The 21,934-nt window shown below is 39.9% G+C and overlaps 1 protein-coding gene across 1 annotated transcript in view; it reads left to right on the forward strand.

Moving 5' to 3' along the window:
* Positions 1–9,823: 9,823 nt before the first annotated feature.
* Positions 9,824–21,934, forward strand: part of FARSB (phenylalanyl-tRNA synthetase subunit beta) — a 39,710-nt gene continuing 27,599 nt past the window's right edge. Inside the window, exons 1-10 of the mRNA XM_081142954.1 lie at positions 9,824–10,215; positions 11,881–11,936; positions 13,221–13,375; positions 13,837–13,906; positions 14,478–14,593; positions 16,504–16,654; positions 17,710–17,818; positions 18,716–18,786; positions 20,483–20,544; positions 21,453–21,504. Of these exons, the coding sequence (XP_080999080.1) occupies positions 10,158–10,215; positions 11,881–11,936; positions 13,221–13,375; positions 13,837–13,906; positions 14,478–14,593; positions 16,504–16,654; positions 17,710–17,818; positions 18,716–18,786; positions 20,483–20,544; positions 21,453–21,504 (900 nt within the window). The 5' untranslated portion in view covers positions 9,824–10,157. The remainder of the gene's footprint in view (positions 10,216–11,880; positions 11,937–13,220; positions 13,376–13,836; positions 13,907–14,477; positions 14,594–16,503; positions 16,655–17,709; positions 17,819–18,715; positions 18,787–20,482; positions 20,545–21,452; positions 21,505–21,934) is intronic.

The following is a 21,934-nucleotide window of genomic DNA, read 5'->3' on the forward strand; positions in this document are numbered from 1 at the left end:
GTCATGCGCCTCTGACGGAGGAAGATACAGCTGAGATATGCATCGTTGGGCAATGTTGTCTTTGTGTGAACATCAAGTGCCCTCATACAAACTGAGATGATACAGCCTACTACACACCCAGACTATATGGGATAGCCCATTTCTCTCAGACATCCCTATAATAAAAGACACATTAACAGGAGAAAAACAAAAGTGTAACACGTATACCTCCCGTATACTGTAGACAAAGAAAAAAGGGTGAGGGGGTTTCTATTGTAAGTAGTCTCACAGGGTGATCAAACCTAAATTCCTAACTGGGCCGGTGGTGATAGGAAGTCATGCCCCCGGCATACACGTTCCTTAGTGAAAGGTTTTAAGCCAGCCCAGTCCGTTGTTCTTGCGCATCTAAGTAACACACCGTAGAAATATCAGAAGTAGCCCTAGCTGGTTTGGCTCAGGGGGGTTAGAGCTTGGACTCTGTCCAAGGGCATGTATCAGGGTTGCAGGCTCCACCCCACAGAGTGGGGGGCAACCAACTGATGTGCATCAATGTTTCTCTCTCTCCCTCTCTCTCTCTTTCTCCCCCTTCCACTCCCTGAAGAGCAATGGAAAAAATATCATCACGTGAGGATTAAAAAAGAAAAGAAATGAAGAGAAATACCAGCAGTAATACCCCTTGAAGGGGGGTATTAACCCTCAAGAGAGCACATAATTTTGTTAATTATCCTGTAATCCAATCCCCACCGTGCTTTTCTCATCTCCACATAATCTTCTTTACACTCCCTCTTAATTTTAATCGAATAAAAGAAGTTGTGAAGGCCTGGGGTGGGGTGGGAACTGGGTGGAGGGGGGCAATGGGGGGGGGGAGGAGGGACATCTGTAATACTCTCAACAATAAAGATTAAAATAAAATTAAAAAATTGTGAAACTGTTATTCTTGGGAACATTTGATAGCATATATCATCAGTTTGACTCAAACTCATATAAAAATTCTCTGCAGTTTTGGACATTTCTTACATTGGTACCTGCTTTGCATTAGGCATTACCCTTGGTGCGGATAACAAGGAAGTGCCCGACCAGCAGGGCTCAGCAGTGGAGCATCGACCTATGATCCAGGAGGTCGAGGTTTATTCCTGGTCAGGGCACGTGCCCGGGTTGCAGGCTCAATCCCCAGTGGGTGACATGCAGGAGGCAGCCGATCAGTGACTCTCATAACGGATGTTCCTATCTCTCTCTCCCCCTCCTTTCCTATCTCTAAAATCAACAAAGATATATATATATATATATATAAAAGACATGGTATCTCATCTTTGAGAATTCACTTGCATTCATCCCCTATGTGTGGAAAGGTTTCTATGTGTTGGCACTAGGTGGGGAGTGGAGATGGGCTACAATAATGAATAAGAAAGGTCTCTGTTTGTCTGGCCTGCGAGGCTCAGTGGTTGAGCGTTGACCTATGAACCTAGAGGTCACAGTTCAATTTCCGGTCAGGGCTCCATTCCCAGTAGGGGGCTTGCAGGAGGCAGCCGATCATTGACTCTCATCATTGATGTTTCTATCTCTCTCTCCCTCTCCCTTCCTCTCTCTGAAATCAATAAACATATATTTTAAAAATAAATAAATAAAATTCTAAAATATATATATAATGAAATAAAATAAAATAGTCTGTTCTCATGGGGCTCACAGTCTAGTGGGTGAAACAGAAAATAGGTATAGAGCCAAATGTGTGATAGTGCCCTGACAGAAACATACAGGTTCCAGTGGCTGAAAATAGTGAGCCCCTAAAGCAGACTGGAGGCAAGAAGTAGGAAGTAGTGGAAGGAGTAGGCAAGGAGTGGAAGTAGGGAGACCCTCAGGAGGCTGTTGAAGGGTAAGAGCAGAGGACAGGGACCTGGTCTACTGTGGTACAAAGGAGACTAGAGAGGGATTTGGGATCTGCATGGGAGATATAAAAAACACTAGTTGATAAATTGGATTCACAATCTATTGGTAAATAAGAAAAGCAAGATACCCAACTCCTACTCCTAATCACTTGGAGTTTGCTGAACTGAATCATGCTTTTGTCACTTTCCCAGAGCCCTTAGCTGGTAGAAAAGAACTGTCATCACCCACCATGGAAGCAAAGCATGGGCCCAACAAGGCTCAGGCAGTGCAACAGCCCATCGCCATTCTAATCGAACATTAACTCATTCACTTATTTGTTGTTCAACACATGCTTATTTGTGTACATATTATGTCCCACGTTATTGGAGTTAAGTGATTATGGGAATTAAAAGGTGAGAGAGTTTTAATTCATCAAGCTACTCAAAACAGCTCACCTACAGGAGTTTAGTTTCTAGGAAAACATGAACCTGAGGCATTCTCTTTTCACACTACACATTTCATAGGATAAGAAGCCAAGAGCAGTTAAGTTAAATGATTTGCCCAGGATAACCCAGCCAGTTACTGGCAGGGAGTAGACCTAGATCTCTTCACAGCTGTACTGAGCTGGGTGAGGAGAAGCACCATGGTGTGGGAGAATGGTTTAAACTGTGATTTTAGCAAGGGGATTTAAAAAAAAAAATCTTCAAAGAACTCCAACTTATAAAAGAAATTCAAGTGAAACTTCTCTTGTTGAAAAGGAATGGGGAACCTGGCTCCCACCTTCTCAGCATCCTGCTCCTTCCCAAGGTGACTGTATTTTTAGCGAAATTAAATCGACGTCAAACAGGCCCAGAAAAACTCGGGTTGGAAATCACTTGCTCTTTTCTCTCTCCCTTTCTTTCTTTCTGTGTGTGTGAGGGGCGGCCTAATAGCTGGGTAAGTCACTGAATGGGGTTGCAGCTGAAAAACCATACCTGATGCATCTGCGTTACTGAGCGCTCACTGTCTCACAGGCCCTGGGCTACATGCTCTGTGTGCTGTGTCTGATTTAAACCTCCTGCTCTCTCACTTTTTGCTAACGAAGTAAGACTAAAGGTCAAACTAGTTGTAGAAGAACGAGTTTCTGTTTTTTTAAAATAGATTTGTCTGTTTCCAGGGCCTGAGCAAATAACTGCCATACTATGCTGTCTCTCAAATGACATCACAAGGGAGGAAGGGAATGTTGTTGAAACCAAAGAACAGGCAGAAGGATGCAGAGGGCCGAACTTGTTAATAGTTTGGTTGGGGGTTAGTAATCCATTCAATCAATAGATATTTACTACTCACATGCTATGTGCTTGGCATTGGGTATATATGAGGAATGATACTTACTTCAAGTTTCAATAGAGAAATTCAACTAGAATGCATCAAGCACCTCTGCGGTGGCAAGTCCCTAGGAGGGTGTGGCCATAGGACACCAACACTGTCCAGCTTGCAGATCTGAGATTCCAGCGAGCCAGTGTGGTTTCCCTTTCTGCTGCTCAACTCTAAGGAATAGAAGGTGACAGTTCAGATTGCCTCAGAGATTACAAAAGCCGGCTCTGGGACAAGAACAATTTAAAATAACTTCCTTGTTGCAATTTATTTCCTGAGTATTTTACCATAGCTAACTTCTACTAGCAAAAAGATAATGTTTTCCTATTACATAACATTTTGCTGTAACTTACATTAAAACGTTCCTGTCCTTAAGCGAAAAAGGAAATAGTATCCTTTCTAGATTGAGAGTCCTTAAAGCCGCAGCTTAGGACAAAGGTCAGTGTTCTGATTTTCATAAGGTGTGTTAATCGTAAAGGTAAATATTCCTAAACGTCATGGTTCCTCTCATTCATTGAGCGTGACCAGCTCTGGTGAAAGTCAAGTAGAAAGCCATGACTATGGTAGTTTCAAAAGAACGTCTCTCAAGCTCTGTTTTCAAGGCTGTTTTGTTTGTTTTTTTAGTTTTTATTTTATTTTATTTTATTTTTTTAAATCATCACTCGAGGATATTTTTTTCCATTGCTTTTTCAGAGGCTGTGGAAGGGAGAGAGAGAAAGATCGAAGTAAGAGACACATCGAGTGGCTGCTTCCCACTCGTGCCCCGACTGGGCCCCAGCAGGCAACCAAGGTACGTGCCCTCGCCTGGAGTCGAATCCAGGACCCTTCAGTTCACCGGCTGACGCTCTAACCACTGAGCCAAACCGGCCAGGGCTCAAGGCTGTTTTGAACTAAATTCAAGAAACTTGCTCTGGCCCCTCTGTTTTCTTATTGCCTTCTCGATGAACTATTTTACCAGTCTGACGGGGCTCAAGTACGCTTGCTCTGGGCAAGTTGCAGCAGTCTTGCCTGAGATAGTGAGGCTTTATAGCCACCATGATTACAGTCCAAGGTGTCCTTTCTCCTGTATTTTCTTGTTGCTATAGGCACATACAAGGTCTCAGACTCTATTCACCATCCCTGCCTTCCTGCCTTTCACCTTCTTGTTTGAAAACTCCGCTGATATAAGTTCAATTGTTGCTTGTCCTTTAGCTCATATTAGTATATGATGTTTTCTCTACAAAACAGGTGCTCTTTAAGTCATAACACTATGAGCAATTACTCTTAGAAATCGTTACAGTAATTGCTGATATTTATTAAATGTCCTTTCTCTTCCCATGACCTTCACCACCACTTTTGTGTGCACTTGGCCTGGGAAGCTAAGCAAGGGACGAATGAGAAGGAAAAGTGTGGGAAGGCCGACGGCAGCCAGCCTGGGTCCAAGGCAGGCTCTTGAGAGAGGCAGTCAGCACCGAAACAGCAGTGTCCCTGGAGGTGTGGTAAGGCAGCCTGCATCACTTCCTTCCAGTTTCCAAGAAGGTCTAATCCAGCAGATGGACTTGGACTCATGTTGCTATTATTCAAGGAGTTTATGGCTACTTGGTGTTTGACCTATTGACTGCTCTAACCTGCTATTATTATTTTTTTCACACATGCCATTTCATCAGTCCTGGCTGCTATAATTTCTCCCCTGGATTATCGCAACTTTCTAACTGGTCTCCATGCCTTGAGTTTCACCCTCTACAGTATCACTTCTCATCCCATTTCCACAATGTGCCCAAAGTGATCTTTCCAAGATACCAAGTTGATCATGTCTTTTCTCTGCTTAAAATCTTTGATTTTTCTTCCCATTGCTCTTAAAGTCCAAACTCTGTAATGTTGTTTTGGACTCTGCTTACCTTTGGGCATCTACTTACTTCTTGAGTCTCAGCTGTAACCCTCCAACCCACACACCCTAAGCCTTAAGCCATCCAAATGAAGCCAACTTCATTCAGTTGAAGAACAAAGTTTTAGGAAGAGGGGGAACAGCTGGGTTTTAAGAACAACCAGGGAATTAAACACACCCAGGTCTCTCTACACTATCTTTTCTCATGGGGTCAGTAACATTTTATCTCATTGCAGATGGTTTCTTCATGTGGTGGGAAACATGGCCACCATTGGCTCCAGACTTGCACCTGACAGCTTCCATCATTCAATAAAATGGGCCTCAAATTCCCTGTGGCCCCAAGTGCAAAATCCATCTTGGATCAGGTATACCCCTGGACCAATTCACTGACATGAGGTACAGGGTCTCCTCGCTCTAATATGGTAACTGAAAGGTTTGCCCTGTGCTGAGAGAAAAACGGCATGGTGGACAGATGACCCCAATGTTCCTCGATCATAATCAGTTAGAAGAGAGAAATGATGGAGGAGTTAGGTCAACATCAGTATTTCTGGCTTGGATAATCTAGTGGTGACACTGAAAAGGATAGGGTGTACCTGGGAAAGAACAAGATTAGGGGAAAGGGGGAAATTCAGTTTTTGACATTTTGAGTATGAGGTGCCAGTCAGTTGAACATCCAGGTGCAGATGTTCAGAAGCTGGTAAGAAATATGCACAGATGATATAGGGGGAGATTAGAGTGGGAGCCATCTGTGCATAGGTGCTCTCCACAAAATAGGTAGCTGAGATCTTTTGGGGAAAAGATCACCAAAGACATACACTGGAGGGTACCCCACACTGAAGGTAAGGAAAGGGTAGTGTAGCATGTGGAAGAGGCTATGAGAGAATTAATAGTTATCAAGTCTTCACAACATGTCAAACCCCAACATGAACTGTTTCTCTTAAACTTTGTAACAATCCTACGGCATACCTGTGAGGTAGGTCTTACTATTATCTTCTTTTTAAAAGGAGCCAAGGTTTATCAGTATTTGATAATTGGTCAAAGGTCTCAGTCAGTAAGCAGCAGATACAGGATTTTAATCTATGACTAATTCTTAGAACTCTTAACATTACATTGTGTTCCCTCTCACACAATGATAGTAGACAAATCCAGAGAGCTAAATAGAAGAATCTAGAGTCAGGAAAAGTAAGAAAGGAGAATTTCAAGAATGAGGGAATGGTTAATAATATAAAACATCTAGCAAGTATATTAACCAAAGCACTTACATGCATATATGCATAATCCACGGACACAGACAATAGTGTGGCGAAGGCCTGGGGTGGGGTGGGAACTGGGGGGAGAGAGGCAATGGGGAATAATGGGGGACATCTGTAATACTCTCAACAATACAGATTTAAAAAACCCACTAAGAAGATTTGTCATATATTTAAAAAAATACAATTAAAAACAACCATTGGTTTGACAATGAGAAAGTCAGTACTGATCAGTCTGATTCTTGGTGAGTCTAGCAGACTTTCTGAGTTCCAGATAGATCCATCAATAGAAATCCAAGAAGATAAATGGACTTTGGTCACCTTCCTGGAGACAGCCTGCCAAGTTTTACTAAGCTTAATACCACAGAGAATTTATAGTCCCAGGTAACATGGGTTGTTACCTTGAGTGTAAATCTAATATTCAAAGGGCACTTTGCAGGTTTCAAGTTTCTCTGCCTACTTTACCCTCATGGCCATCTGATAAGGTCCTGCTTCACTCCATAAACAAGGGAACTGGGGCTGGAAGTGGACAATGTTTGATTTTGGAGAGGAAAGCACTACACAGAACTCCAGCAAACCATTTTAAACTATCTCCTGCTCCAGTGTGAAATGTCAGCAGACACAGTACTGCGTTTTTAGGACCTGAAATATGTAGGAAGGATTGCAGACTTGACAACATCTCTTTCTCAGTTACTGCCCAACCCACAAGCATTAGAGGAAAGTGGCACAATCATTTCAGAAACTTTCTCCATGTTACACATTTCATAGGCAAAACTGATCATAATTGGACAGATCTATGTGGGCTCCAGTTGCATGTGGATGAAAGGGTTGGATTGTCTACCAATGTCTGATTAGGCAAGGAGACCTGAACATGACTGGGGTTTTCTCTCATAGCCACTATTAACGCTTTGGTGTATAACATACCAGCTGCTTTATTTTTGCTCACACTCACATACATATAAAAAAATCAATCATTTTAAGTATATTGTCCAGTATCTTGTTTTCACACAATACGTTGTTGGGTTTTTTTCCATGTTAAAAATGTAGTTCTCAAGTATCATTTTAAATATTTGCATAAAATTCTATTATATAGAGGTACCAGGCTTTATTTAATCAGGTCCCATATTGTTGGACATTTAGGTTGTTTCCAAATTTTCTATATTACAAATAGAAAAATACTTGGTTGGTTATTTCTTTAGAATAATTCCAAGAGTAGAATTTCAGGATCAAAGAGAATATACATTAAAAAAATTTTTTTTAAGTTTTCAATTACAGTTGAAATTCAATATTATATTAGTTTCAGGTATATAGCATAGTGGTTAGACATTTATATAGCTTATGAAGTGATCCCCTGATATGTCTAGTACCCACCTGGCACCATATATAGTTATACAATATTATTGACTATATTCTCTATGCTGAACTTTACAATCCTGTGACTATTTTGTAACTACCAATTTGTACTTCTCAATCCTTTCACCTTTTCACCCAGCCCCCCAGCCATCTGGCAACCATCAGTGTGTTCAAAGGAATTTGATTCATACTGCCAAACTGCTATTTATATTCATGAAAGGTGTGTCTAAGAGTGCCAGCTACCTAAACCTTTGCCAACACAAGGTGGTATCATTTATTTCTTTAATCTCTGCCAGTCCCCTTGGAGAAAATAGTCCTGCTTTCATTGTTTTAATTTACATTTCTCCTCCCCTCTTGCTTTTTGTTTTCTGATTGCTTAGTGAATTGTTTATTTCCTTTTGCCCATTTTTTTTCTGTTGAAGTATATATTTTATAAAAGAAAAGATAATATGCCAAATATTCCTATCATTAAAAATTTTTTTTCAAATATTCATTGAGGATCTGCTCTGTGCCAGTCACTGTTTGAGGCTCTTGGCATATATAAGTGAATAAAGCACAAAAATCTCTGCTTTATGGAACTTGTATTAGCAGGGAGAGACACTTACATCTATAACTACAGTAAATAGTATAGTCAGAGATAGGTGTTTCTGAGAAAACTTGTGGGAGCTGAGGAGCTAGCCCTGCAGGAGTCTAGGGACAAGAACATTCTAGCAGAGGGAACTGCTGGCTCAAAGGCTCTAAGGGCCCTAGCCGGTTTGGCTCAGTGGCTAGAGCATCAGCCTGAGGACTGAAGGGTTCTGGGTTTGATTCTGGCCAAGGACATGCACCTGGTTTGCAGGCTCGATCCCCTGCCCAAGTCAGGAAGCGTGCGGGGGCATCCTATCAACGTGTCTCTCTCACATTGATGTTTCTCTTTCTCTCCCTCTCACTCCCTCTGGTCCTAAAATTGGACAAGAGAAGCACCTACCTACATTTTGTGACTTTTCCCAAGTATCTTTCCTATCGGTCAGCCAGTTCCTTCTGCGATGAGCGCTGGTGGCCTAGTTTTTCCTTTTACACTAGAATAGCTAGTCTTAGAGAAGGTACGCAGCACCTGTGCATGTTCAAGGAGGAAAAGCAGGGAGGATGGGTTGGGCACGTGGGAGGCGAGAACAGAATGCCCCTGCGCAGCCTGAGGATTGCAGGACACTGACTAGGAGAACAGGCAACGACGACAGCTGCCCAAGTTCCAGGAGCTATGACATAAGAACTCCATAAGTCATTTTATGAGTTTCGTTTCTAATCCTGACAATAATTCCGTAAGGTGTGTATTATTGCCCCTACACCATAGATAAGGAGAGTGAGAGTCAGAGGCCACAGAACACTCTGCAGTGCCCAGAGGAGGGCAGGTCAGCCTGCAAGCATTTCGAGAGTCCTTCCTTCCTTAATTGAGCACAGAGTCCCAGTTCGGGGCAGAGAGTTTTATTTAGCATTGGAGACGCTGGCCATTGATGGGGACTCTGTTATGCTGGGCACTGGGGAGGGTCTGCCTGCAGCCATGGAAGGAAGCGTGAACTACTACTTGACTGTCCATCAGGGAGGCCTAAATCCAACCAGCTACTGCCCCCTCACATGAACAGCCTTCAAGGCCCTAATTCACTGTACAGTAGAGAAAAAAAAGGGCAACCCCCCCCCCCCAAAAAAAAGCTGCCTCAGTTCTGCCTTTAGAGTTGGGCGATTCAGACAGCACGTGCCGCAGGCTCACCATCCGTGAAACGGGGATAATGGCAGTGCCCACCCCCGAGTGTAAGTTCCCTATGGCTGCTGCTGTCTCACATTACCACAGGCTTGGTGGCTTAAAACAGAGAAATGTATGCTCGTAGTTCTGGAGATCAGAAGTTGAAAATCAGTTTCACTGAAATCGAAGGGTCCCTTATGGGCGCCCCGTGCAGGGCTGCCGTAAGGGTGAAACAAAGCACAGCTATAAGGCATAGACTGTTCACGGGAGACTACCTAAGAGAGAAGCAGCGCTGAGGCCTGTTAACGCATTGCCCCGTTCCCCGTACCGGGATGTTCGCAGCCCTCTCGCTCGGCCTCAGACCCCGCCCCTCCCGTGCGCCCCGCCTCCCCGCGAGGCGTCTCCACCGGAGGCCCCGCCCCCTGCCTCACCCGCGCCCCTCCTGCCCCGCCCACCTCGTTTGGCGCTTCCCGCTGCTGGGCATAGAGGCGTGAGGACCTTTGCAGTCTGTCTAGTGCGTTGGCGACCGAATCGTAGCCACTTCTATCCAATTCTGTCTCCTTTACCAGGCTGAAGGTTATTCATCCAATCGTATTTAGACTTACGGAGCTTAACAGGGGCCATCTGCTTGCGTTCAGATGAAAAAGAAAAGCAGAAGCTGTCGGAGGAAGACTGGCAATATCTAAGACAGCCCGCACGAGGGGGGCCGGGTCCTCCACACCTCGGTCTCGGGTTCCCCCGCCGGCTCGCCGCGCAGGCGCCGTGGGCCCCGCTCGCCATGCCGACTGTCAGCGTGAAGCGCGACCTGCTCTTCCGAGCCCTCGGCCGGACCTACAGTGAGTGCGCGTCCGCGTAGCTTGGGGTCCGTGCCGCTCCTCGGAGGCCGAGGCCCTTCTCCAGCGGGGCGTCGTGGCGCCGTTCCTGCCGTGTGACACGTTTTGGCCTCGGGCGGCCGGGGGCCTGAGGACCGCAGTGGCGGTGCCGGGGCTGACGCGAGCTCTCGGCGCGGGGCCGCCGCCGCTGTCTGTGCGTCACCCGCGCGCGCCCGGCTCCCCGCGTCGGTGGTTCGGGGCGCTCGCAGGGAGCGCCCGCCGCGTGCCCGGGGCCGGGGGCAGCAGGAGCGAAGCCCCGGGATGTGTGCGGGCGTCGCGGCCCGAGCAACCTGGAAGGGCAGCCTGGGGACTCCGCCGCCGACGGTGCGAGAGGGTCGAGCGGGGGGCCCGACGGCGTCCTGCCCTTGTTTTATTTCATTAGGGTGCCCTGCGCGGTTTTATTTTATTAGGGTGCCCTGCGCGGTTTTATTTTATCAGTGTGTACCCGGCGCCTGCTCGGGTGCTGGGCGCCGTTCCAAGCGCTTTGGGGACCCAGCGCTGCCCAGGACTCATGGTCCTCACACGTTCTGATGAGGGAGGCAAACAGCAAGTAACGAATAAGATGATTTTGGAGACTATTAAAGGCTATCAGGGACCCCAAAAAAGGCACCGTGCTAAGAATAACATTAGAGAAAAGGTGGTAACGTTTGAGTTGAAACCTGAATGGCTAGGAGTCTGCTTGATGGGCTGACTCTTCATGCTAGGCTCCATCTCTTCTTCAGTTCTAAATATATTACCTAGTTGTTGTTTTTGTTTTTTTAAAGGGGGGAGATATTAAGTACAATGATCAGTTACCAGATAGATGTAGCAGTTAAAATTACATCTGTCCGCTCCATAGTTATCAGCTCTCCTAAAGGTCATAGGTAGCAACTTGATTAGTGTTCTCTTTGGTTTTAGGGCTCAATATGGTAACATGGCCATCCTCCCGTTAACAGGTGCTGCTTCCTAGAATAAAAAATTACTGTGAAAATAAAGTTAGGTTGAAGAATAGAGATCTTATTGGTTTTTATAGATAGAGGAAGGGAGAGAGGAAGAGAGAAAGATCCACGGGAGGGAGAAACATCAATCATTTGCCTCCAGTACACACCCCCAACCAGGGATCGAACCTGCAACCCGGGTATGTGCCCTGACTAGGAATTGAACCGCGACATGGGACAACGCTCCAGCCAACTCAGCCACACCAACCAGGGCAAAATAAAGTTAGCTTTTAACAGCGGTCCTCAAGATGCACTTTTGGGTACCATTTAGTCTTGAACTATTACTCTCCCTAGGGTTCTGCCATAAGTCCCTGAAAATAGAGGTAATACTCCTGCCCTCTGAACTTGGCTCTAATTCCCTACACTTTTTATTTTATAAAAAATAAAATATTTACGTTCTTTATGCATCCTTCTAAATCGAATTCACACTAATGGTATACAATGCACCTGAACTGCATAAGGTGGTATGTGGCAAATATTTGTTCAAGGCAGGTATCCCTTGAACTGAATAGTTCCCAGCAGGTATCCATCTCTGGGAAAGAAAGAAATAATCCAGGTTTCAAACAGTGGTGAGATTATTTATTGTCATCTGCTGTTTATAGACAGCTTATTTATGCTCATCAGATTAAAGCAATCTTTTTTTCCCCCCTAGCTGACGAAGAATTTGATGAACTGTGTTTCGAATTTGGTTTGGAACTTGATGAAGTCGTATGTATCGGATATTTATTTTTCTAATATTCTGTGTTTGAGCCCATTTTTTGGAGGTTTGCTATAGTTTCTTTTTGTTACTGTATGGTAGAACACTTGTGGGCCATGGTGATCCCTATGTTCTCTGTGTTAAGTGGCCGAGCACTGGTTCTGAGAGTAAATGCTGCTTTGCTTAAAATCTCAAAAGGGGCTCATGCCTTTTTCTGCGTGCAGTCACTTCAAGTTTTCTGGCTAGTGCTGTGGAGATAGGTAGACCATCTCAGGTAACCCTAGAATCAGAGTGAGTTCTTTGGCAGTGAGGTGCCTTATTGTAGATAAACCGCACGGAAAAGGGCCTGGGAATCAGTGGAAATGTTCCTTCAGCCAGAGTTACTGTCTTGGCCTCTGGCTCCCCCTCCTTCACTTCTCTGTTCCCCAGCTTCGCCTTCCTCCATGTGTATTTAACCAACATTAATTCATTCCCAGTTCATTACTGTATACACTGTACAGTGATCTTGTAAAATGATCTATTTTTAAGAATGGTTTATAGAAATGATTATGAAGTATTTTCCTAGTTTTTTGATTGTGTAATGATTAAAATATTTTAAAAATAGCTTCATTTACAAAATATATTAACTAATATTGATTATGTATTAAAGACAAAATTTAATGTTATTTTTTAAGCCTTTTATCTTATTGATCTTGTCAGTTTTATTATACTATAAAGTTAAAAAATTATTGGGCTGACAAAAATGTTCATTGTCTTGCCTTGTTTTTCCTGCTAATTCTTTACTAATAGTATGGGAAGGTGTTTTGTTTTGTTTTTATATTAATAAGCATCTGTATGCTTGAGAAGTTGGATGAGATTTCTGTACTTTATATTAAGTGGCTATTAATAACTTCATTAGACCTCAAAATTAAATTTGAGGCTATGCAATATTTAAGAGCATTTGTTTGGATATCAGAAAATTTGAATAGTAGTTGGAGTTCCCATGATCACTAGCTGTGTAACCATAGACAATTACATTGCCTGTCTGAGCCTCATATATTAGTCTCCTTGGGCCTCCTTTTTTAAAAAAATATTTGAGAGAGAGAGTGGGAGGGGTGAGGGGAGAGAGAGTATGAGTGAGGATGCTAGATGTGTGAACTCAGTAAAAGTCATTTTTATGTTTGTTGCAGATATAAGAAACCTATGTTGCAGAAAAGAATATATATGAGGCAGTTACTGCTTTTAGTGCTGACAACTACTTTTTCAAAAGGATTTAGATTTATTTTATGTTATTTTATTTTTTGTGCTTGTTTTAGACTTCCGAGAAGGAAATTATAAGTAAGGAACAAGGTAATGAAAAGGCAGAGGGGGCATCTGATGTTGTTCTTTACAAAATTGATGTCCCGGCCAATAGATATGACCTCCTGTGTCTGGAGGGGTTGGTTCGAGGACTTCAGGTCTTTAAAGAAAGGTAAGGGAATATATTCATTAAATACTTTGCCAAATTAGATATTTTTTCTTTGTCTATCATTATCAGCGACACTTTTTACGTTTCTAGAAAAATCCTGTTGGACAGGTACATAGCTCTAGGTCTGCTTAGAGGGATGATTGGCTGGTAAGATTCTTGTAGATTGTAGCCGTTTGAAACTTTTTCTGAATATTGAGTCATAACTTTTCATTTTGGGAGCATATTTTAACACTGAAGTGTTTAATGGTTTTATGGAGAACTTTAAATGTTAGAAAATTTGTTAGTTTGTGTGGATTTTTTTTTTAAATATATATTCAGTTCAGATTTGATTTGCTGTAACTCCAGCCCATTGTCCTAGTTCTGTTCATGTTGTTTACACAGCAGAGAATATAATTTATCAAATGCTTTAATGATGAGTTAATGCTTGGTTAATAATGACCAAGTCTGTTTTAATATTATTTTAGGATAAAGGCTCCAGTGTATAAACGGGTAATGCCTAGTGGGGAAATGCAGAAATTGATCGTCACAGAAGAGGTAATAAGCATAAAACCTTATTTTCCTTTGCAAACAGTCTTTTTTGTATATACATCTATAATGTGGGTCGGGAAAAGGAGCAAAGCCTAATCTTCTGCCAGATATAAGTCCTTCGATCATTTGCTAAAATGGATGTATATTTAACCTCTAGCTTTTAAAAGCTGTCGATTTGTTTGTATCAAGAAATGAAAGGGAACAAAGCATCTGTTTTCTCTGAATAATTTTGGAAAATAACATCCAAATGTGTATGTAAAATACATTTGAGATGTAATTGTTTAAATTGTGGTATAGTGATAAAAATAAATTTTGGGGGGAGGTTATTTTGGTAAAAATATCAACTATGAGCAAACTACTTAAAGGTAAATATTTTCCCCACTATTCAGTAAATTTTCAGGATTCTTACTGAATGGAAATTCCATGAGAACAGTGACTTTGCCTCTGTTTTATTACTTGTTGGTTTAATGAATGAATATATACTTTTTGAATGAAAATGTGTGCCAATGTCAAGAGTGCCGCTGACTTTCTATTATAAAATGTAATTAACACTTACCAGCTCTGATGTGAATTTCAGACCGCTAAAATACGCCCTTATGCTGTAGCAGCAGTTCTCCGAAATATAAAGTTTACTAAAGATCGCTGTGACAGCTTCATTGAACTTCAGGAGAAGTTGCATCAGAACATTTGCAGGTTTGTGGCTGCATCTTCTTTTCCCCTTGCCGCCTCTTCTCCTGGCCCTTTCTCTCCACTCCTTCTCCCCCCTTCTCCCTCCCTTTCCTATTTTCCTCCCTTCTTCCTTTCTTCCTCGTAAACAGGTTTTTTCAAAGCATTTCTAAAGTAATAATATGTGAGAGTAACAAGACCTTAACCAACACTAAAAATTTTGATTCAACTACATTTTCATTCAACCGACAAGTAATAAAATAGAGACAGAGTCACTGTCCTATGGAATTTCCATTCAGTAAGAATTCTGAAAATTTAGTAAATAATGGAGAAAAATTAACCTTTTAAGTAGTTTGCTCATAGTTGATTTTTTTTTTTTACCATAATAACCTCCCCCAAAAGTTTATTTACCAGATAGCTAATTATTACTGCTTATAAATAGTGTATGCATGGAGAAATAAGATATATTTTGATTACTTTATAGAAAAGAAATATCTAGTCCTAGAGACTTTTGTGGTTTTTGTTCAGATCATTAGTAGTGGGGTTATTATACTTCTAAATATTAAACCATGGTAATTTGAAGTACAATCTATAATTTTTTAAATGGGAAATTTTTGGCTTGAATTCACTTTTTGAAGGAGTATAATTATAAATTGACAGATAAAACTGGAGACTTAAATGACCAAATTTTCTTACTGTATCTTTGCCATTACTATACATCATTTCCCATACAACTTAGTATAGTGCTTTTCAAACCTAAATTCTGAACTCCTGAAGGTCAAGGCACGTAACAGTGGGAATCCTTCAAATAATTTCAGTATTTCAAAAATCTAATGGAAATTATTTACTGATGATAACTAACACCAGGCTTTAGCTAATATATCAATTTTTTTGTGTTGGTTCTGAAATATATTAACATAAGTTATCTCATTCTGATCAAAGGTATGATTAACAGTTATATATATTTTGAATAAAAGTAGAAAATAGAATTTTTATTTTTTAATAATTGCAGTTAGGTAAAACCATGGAGACTAGAAGAGGCTTGTGCAGAAGTGATGGGCTAGAGAGAGAGTTGAGGGGAGACCCTGGATGTTTTCTTCTGGGGTGCAATATGTTCAAAAGTAAAAATAACACCTATGGTTAAGCTCATAGGGTCTCTTTTTTTTCTGAAACATCTTTGCTCACGTGGTAGAAGAAACTTTTTTTTTCAAATTCCAAATAACATTCCCAGTTCTTGTATAAAAATAATTTTTTAGCTTGCTAAAATGTCATTATTAAGCAAAAGAATAAGAATTTAAATATAATTTCAGAATAAAGAACAAGATACACGATTTCTGACAAGCATAGGTATGGCTAGTAAATGTTTGAGCCAGATTATCTGTTCTGGATTTACTTTATTTGAAGACTATTTTTATAGATAAAGAAGGCATTTCCTCACTTACTTCAACTCTAAACTTTTATTTGGTATATTTGAAAATCATGAGCTTTTTTTGTTCCTTATTGTAATATAGCTTTGTGACAGAAAATTTAGGAAAATATAGAAAAGTCAAAAAGTACAGCAATTTGATAGCTTATTCTAATTTAATAAAACATTTATGTTTACTTGAAGGTACTAAGAGGAAGTAAGGTTAAAAGACAGAGGGAAAAAATGTCCTGTAACACAGGACTTGGGAAAGCATAGTGGCAAGGAATTTACTTCAGCTACTGAAATAATGTTTTGTTAGTAGCTTTATAATTTCTCATTACTCTGAATAGTTGTGAGGATTTGTTCTTTATACTCCTCTAAAGTTGCCATAAAGCAACAGGCAATTTTAGGAATGTGTCTAATAATAACTTTAGAAACATATAGTCTGTGTTATCTTTAGGATTTTTGCTTTGGAATATTCAAATCTCTGTCTCTTTCCTCTCTTCCTCTCTCCCTGTCTTTCACCATTTAGGAAAAGAGCATTGGTTGCTATTGGTACCCATGATTTGGACACTTTGTCAGGCCCATTTACCTATACTGCGAAGCGACCTTCAGATATCAAATTCAAACCTCTAAATAAGACAAAGGAGTATACAGCCTGTGAACTGATGAAAATATACAAGGTACATGTTCCTTTATATTATGCAATAGCTCTGCATAAATCTTGAAATCCCTTCAAAGTCAAGTCTTGGAATTAGAAAAATATAATGAATGCTTTAAAAAAAATAGCAGTATCTGGGCTCTAACACAGAGATACTGATTATTTGATCTAGAGGAGGGGTACTGGGTATAGTTCTGTTTTTTTATTACATTTTTATCTAGTTGGATGATTTTAATGTACAGCTAGGATTGAGAACCACTGACGTAGACGTGCCACATTGTAATATTAATATTTGGGTATAATTAGAACTCATGTAAGTTTAAGGAACAATAAGGTTTAGCTAGTTTTTTTTTGTTTGTTTTGTTTTTTTTGGGAAACACTATTAGAAAATGTCAACAGTTCAGCTAGACCTTTGATTAGGAAAACAGATTAAAAACAAACAAACACACCCACAAAAAAACTAAAAACCAAAATGTCTGCCTCTCATTATTATCACTTTAGTGTCCAGCAGTGACAGTGAATTCAGTAGTCACTTTAAGTTGTGTATAACAGAGAAGTAGTGGGTATCCTTAGAAGAAAGCAGCTATTATCCTTGGCCTGATTTGCTAGTGATTTCTTTCAACTTATTTAAATAGTTTTTTGTTGGTTGGTTGGTTTCCTTTTTATTAAATTTACCTGGGTGACACTGGTTAACAAACTTATCCAGGTTTCAGGTATACAATTCTTCAACACATCATCTGCACACTGTATTGTGTGTTCACCACCCCAAGTCAAGTTAAATAGTTTTGTGATGGTGTGTGTTTTATTTGCGATGACTCAGGCCTACCAGTGCAAATTGTTTTCATTATTGAAAAATGGCTCAGTTGTGCTCTCATCTCTTCCCAGCGGGAGATGAGCCTGTATAAGGATGTTGAGATACTAATTTATATTGGAAAATCTTATAAATTTAGAACTTCTTGTAATTTGGAGCAGTTTCATTGTTTTTTTGACTTTTCACATTCTTTTACACTAGGTAGATATGTAAAATAATTACATTGATAGAAATAAAAAACTAATTTTGACTTAATTTTTTTTCAGACTGACAACCACCTTAAACATTATTTACATATCATTGAAAATAAGCCCCTGTACCCAATTATCTACGATAGCAATGGTGTCGTCCTTTCAATGCCTCCGATCGTCAATGGTGAGCTAGTTCTTAAGCATCATAGATTTTTACTGTCTCTTCCTATTCTTCAGCATTTCTGTACAGTTCTCAATAGAGTTGGCTGAATAAAATAAAATTAACTCAATCTGAGAATTTCAGGTCTTTTGTAGATCTTTTTTTGTAATAGTTCTTTCTATTCATTTATTCAACAACACTTGGGATTTTTATACAATTTATAAATGTGTAAATATTCATAAGTTTATAAGTACTTTCTGATGCGAGTCTCTGGATTCTGTTATATTCCTCCAAAGGGTATTGATGTTTTGGTTTTAGCAGGTAATTCACTTGGTTAAACTCAAAGTCAAGTTCTGCTTTTTCTGTTTTATAGGTAAACTAAAACTTTTAAACTGAATTTACCCGCTTAACTCTTTTCTGAAGGCGCTTTCATTCTGGCAACTTGAATGTAATTTCATAACTTAATGATGTTTAAGCCACAGATGTTTTCTTTTCTGGGATAAGATGGGGTTTAGTTGATTCATAATAGGTAGCAGAGTCTGCCTTCTCGAGATCTTGAACTCTAGTGGTTACAGTGGTTAAGAATCTGGGCTTCAGAGTTAGCCAGATGAGTTAATAGCTAAATCTTAGTTGTCTCTCTGCAACTCTGTCATAGAGTTGTGGTGAAGATGAGATGAGGCAACCTCTGTCAAGTCCTTAGCATAGCTCCTAACACATTGAATGCACTCAGTAAGGCCTGTTATTGTTTTGTCTTTATTCTGCAATGGGACTTAAAATAAAAGTTGTATATCCCCTTACTTTGAGATAATAGTTTATATTGTGTTCTAAATTAAAACGTAGTTTCTGTTTTGTAGAGCTTTTTAGCGCACTTATATTTCTGAAACTGATTGTCTTATCGTTATTGTTTTGTGTTCATTGTAGGAAATCATTCCAGAATAACAGTAAATACTAAAAATGTGTTTATTGAATGCACAGGAACTGACTTTACTAAGGTAAATAAAACTTGTTTCTATTTTTGTACTGTCAAGACAGAATAAATTTTACTTCTGGGCCAAGGCTATATGGCTAAATTTTAAAATATATTTAATTTGAAGGTGGGAACATATTTTAGAAAATTAGAAAGACGTATTCTATACTTTGGTTATGGTGCTTTCATTTAATCGACAAATGTTCAGTGAGCACTTACTGTCTTTTCAGTGCCAAGAATTTAATAATGAGTTTTACATGTTTCTGGATTTCAAGGAACTTGTAGTGATGGGAGAATTAGCTACTTACCTAACTGTAAAACAGAATGGGATAAGTGTTGTAATGTGATCTGTATAAATTGTTTATCTTAATTGGCTTAATTGAAATGCTGAGTAATTTGGTACCTTTGTATATTTGGTAAAAATTCTTTAAAAACAAGCTGGCCATAAAGAAATTTTATTTAGCAGTTAATAAAGGGTTTATGCACACAGTGATATGCAGAATGTGTAGAATACTAGTTGTGCACGCACTTGCTGCCACAACGCATATTGGATTGGATTGCTATGAAAGCTTTTCTACAGCATATGATTTCTTTATTCATGTTAAGTAAGGCATAGCGTGAGATGGTGATTAAGCAACTTAAGAAAGATAAACTTGAATGGCAGGAGAAGGCTGGATTGTAGAAGACAGGTAAATGTCATTCATACACATTTACAGAATCGGAGACCATTATAAGTTATTTCTTTTATAACTTTTATGCTCCATATTTGCCTTGAAAAATATTGTCATAGTAATATTCACATTTTAAAAGCATTCTTAAATTCATACATTAGCAGACCTTGAATATCTTTCTTGAAGCTTGTAAGAGTGAAGTTATATAAAAGCAAAGCATATATCCCAATAGGGTGTTACTGTATTTTTTTCTAAGCATATTTTTTCTTTTTTTAATCCTCACCCGAGGATATTTTTTCCATTGCTTTTCAGAGAGAGTGGAAGGGGAAGAGAGAGAGAAACATCAATGTGAGAGAGACACGTGGATTGGTTGCCTCTCACTCACGCACCAACCCGGGCCGAGGATGAGCCTGCAGCCGAGTTGCGTGCCCTTGGCCGGAATCAAACCTGGGACCCTTCAGTCCGGAGGCTGATGCTCTAAGCACTGGGCCAACCCGCTAGTGCTCAGCATATTTTTTTCAATTAAAAAAATTTAAATCTCTATGTCCTTCACTATATCAGAAATATGTATACATATATTCCCTATAATAACCAAGTGAGGTAAGGACTTTTATTATCTCCACTTGATAAATGAAGAAACTAAGGTACAGAGACAGTAAGTAACTTGCCCAGAGTCAGACTGTTAGTACGTGGTTGAGGCAGGAGTCAGCCATCTGGCTACAGAGACTTACAGTATTGATCCGTAGTTAACCATTTGTCTCTCTCAAAACTCGTGAATCCAAGGGAGGGGTTGGAGGAGGTAAATGATTTGTCTCAGTCATGGATTGTAACTTTTAGAAAACTTCATAAATGCTGAACACTTGAAGTTAAGGACGGGCCTAATTAAGCTCATAAATGTTTATTCCATTCCCCTTTTTACAATGTGTATGTAGAGGTCCATTTTCAGATATTTGGGAACTAAATTATATTAAATATTCATTTCCATCTAAGTGAAGAGAGAAAATATATATATTTATAGGTTACCATAATATTTGTGTTTTTCCTTTGCAGGCAAAAATAGTTCTTGATATCATTGTCACCATGTTCAGTGAATATTGTGAGAATCAATTTACGTAAGTCCATTTGGCACCTTTGTCAATGGCCTATTGTTTGTTCTGAAGGCAAAGAATGAAGGCCTTGTACTAAATATAAAGATGTAAAATGTGTTCTTGTAACTAGAACATAATAATTTTTGGGGGAGCTAAGACATATGCATAAATAATGTATAAAATAAAAAGTGATAAGTACTTTAAAAAAGTTCAGTGATGTTTTGGCTGTAAGGGCAAATTACTCCTAGCTGAGGCAATCTGGGCAGGCGTCATGGGGCCAAGGAAATTTAGGCTGTGTTTAAGGATCATTGAATTTGAGAATGTAAACATGAAGGAACAGCCAAACAACAGTAGAGAAGTATATATAAGAACAAATCCTATGTCCCATATATATCAATAGGATTACCGTAATTTTTTCAAAGCTATTTTTAATTTAAAACATTTAATAAACCTGTATGGCCCTTATTGTGTACTAGCATCATAGTTTATTCTAGAATATTAATTATAATTCAAAATGTATAACTGTAGAAAATGGGACTAAAATTGTATGAGCAGTATCAGCTGCTTTTGTAAAAAAATTGACCTTAGTGGTTATGTCAGTGAGCTTTCATTGTGTAACACACCACCCTAGTAAACCCTGGACTATACATATCAGTATTGGCAGGGAGTCCATAGAGTGTGTGTGTTCTGCAGGACTGGGAAACAAACGTATCAAGTGGGTGCTGCATGGAGAGACATGGGAGCCGTAGGAGATAGAGTAGTAGAGTAAGGTTGTGTTTAGGAGGATTAATCCAGACAGCAGTGTCGGAATGTGAGTAGTTTGAACATGTAGAGGCTACAGTTGTAGACCAAGTGAAAGATTTGTCCACTATACACATTTCTAGAATTTATGGACCCTTTGTTTCTTAAGTATTTTATTTATTTATTTTCAGGGTTGAAGCAACTGAGGTCGTTTTTCCTAATGGAAAATCATATACCTTTCCAGTAAGTACTAATGAAGTGACTTGATGATGATAATGATAATGGCTGTATTGTGCTCATAGGCTGTTTATGTCCATCCATCCACCTACCTGCCAGGAACTGTGCTATGTGCGCTACATGGATATAATTCTCACATTAACCCTATGAGAGTGGGTGCTGTAATCATGCCCTTTTCTAGATGGAGATAGAGACCTTGAGATGCTAAATAGCTTGCCTATTACTGTCAAAGGTGGGGCTAGGATTTAAGCCCAGACAATCTGTCTTTAGCTCCCAACACATTACATTGTATCACAGCATTATTTGGCCATAATTCCTGTGATTTATTCTCTTATTAACTAGTTAACTGGGTGATTTATATTAACCGCTCAGTAAAGATTTGTTATTACTATGCAACCAATAGCATCCAGTCCAGTGCTCTCAGACTCTAATGTAC

This window comes from Miniopterus schreibersii, assembly GCF_964146895.1.
Source record: "Miniopterus schreibersii genome assembly, chromosome: 7".
NCBI lineage: Eukaryota > Metazoa > Chordata > Mammalia > Chiroptera > Miniopteridae > Miniopterus > Miniopterus schreibersii.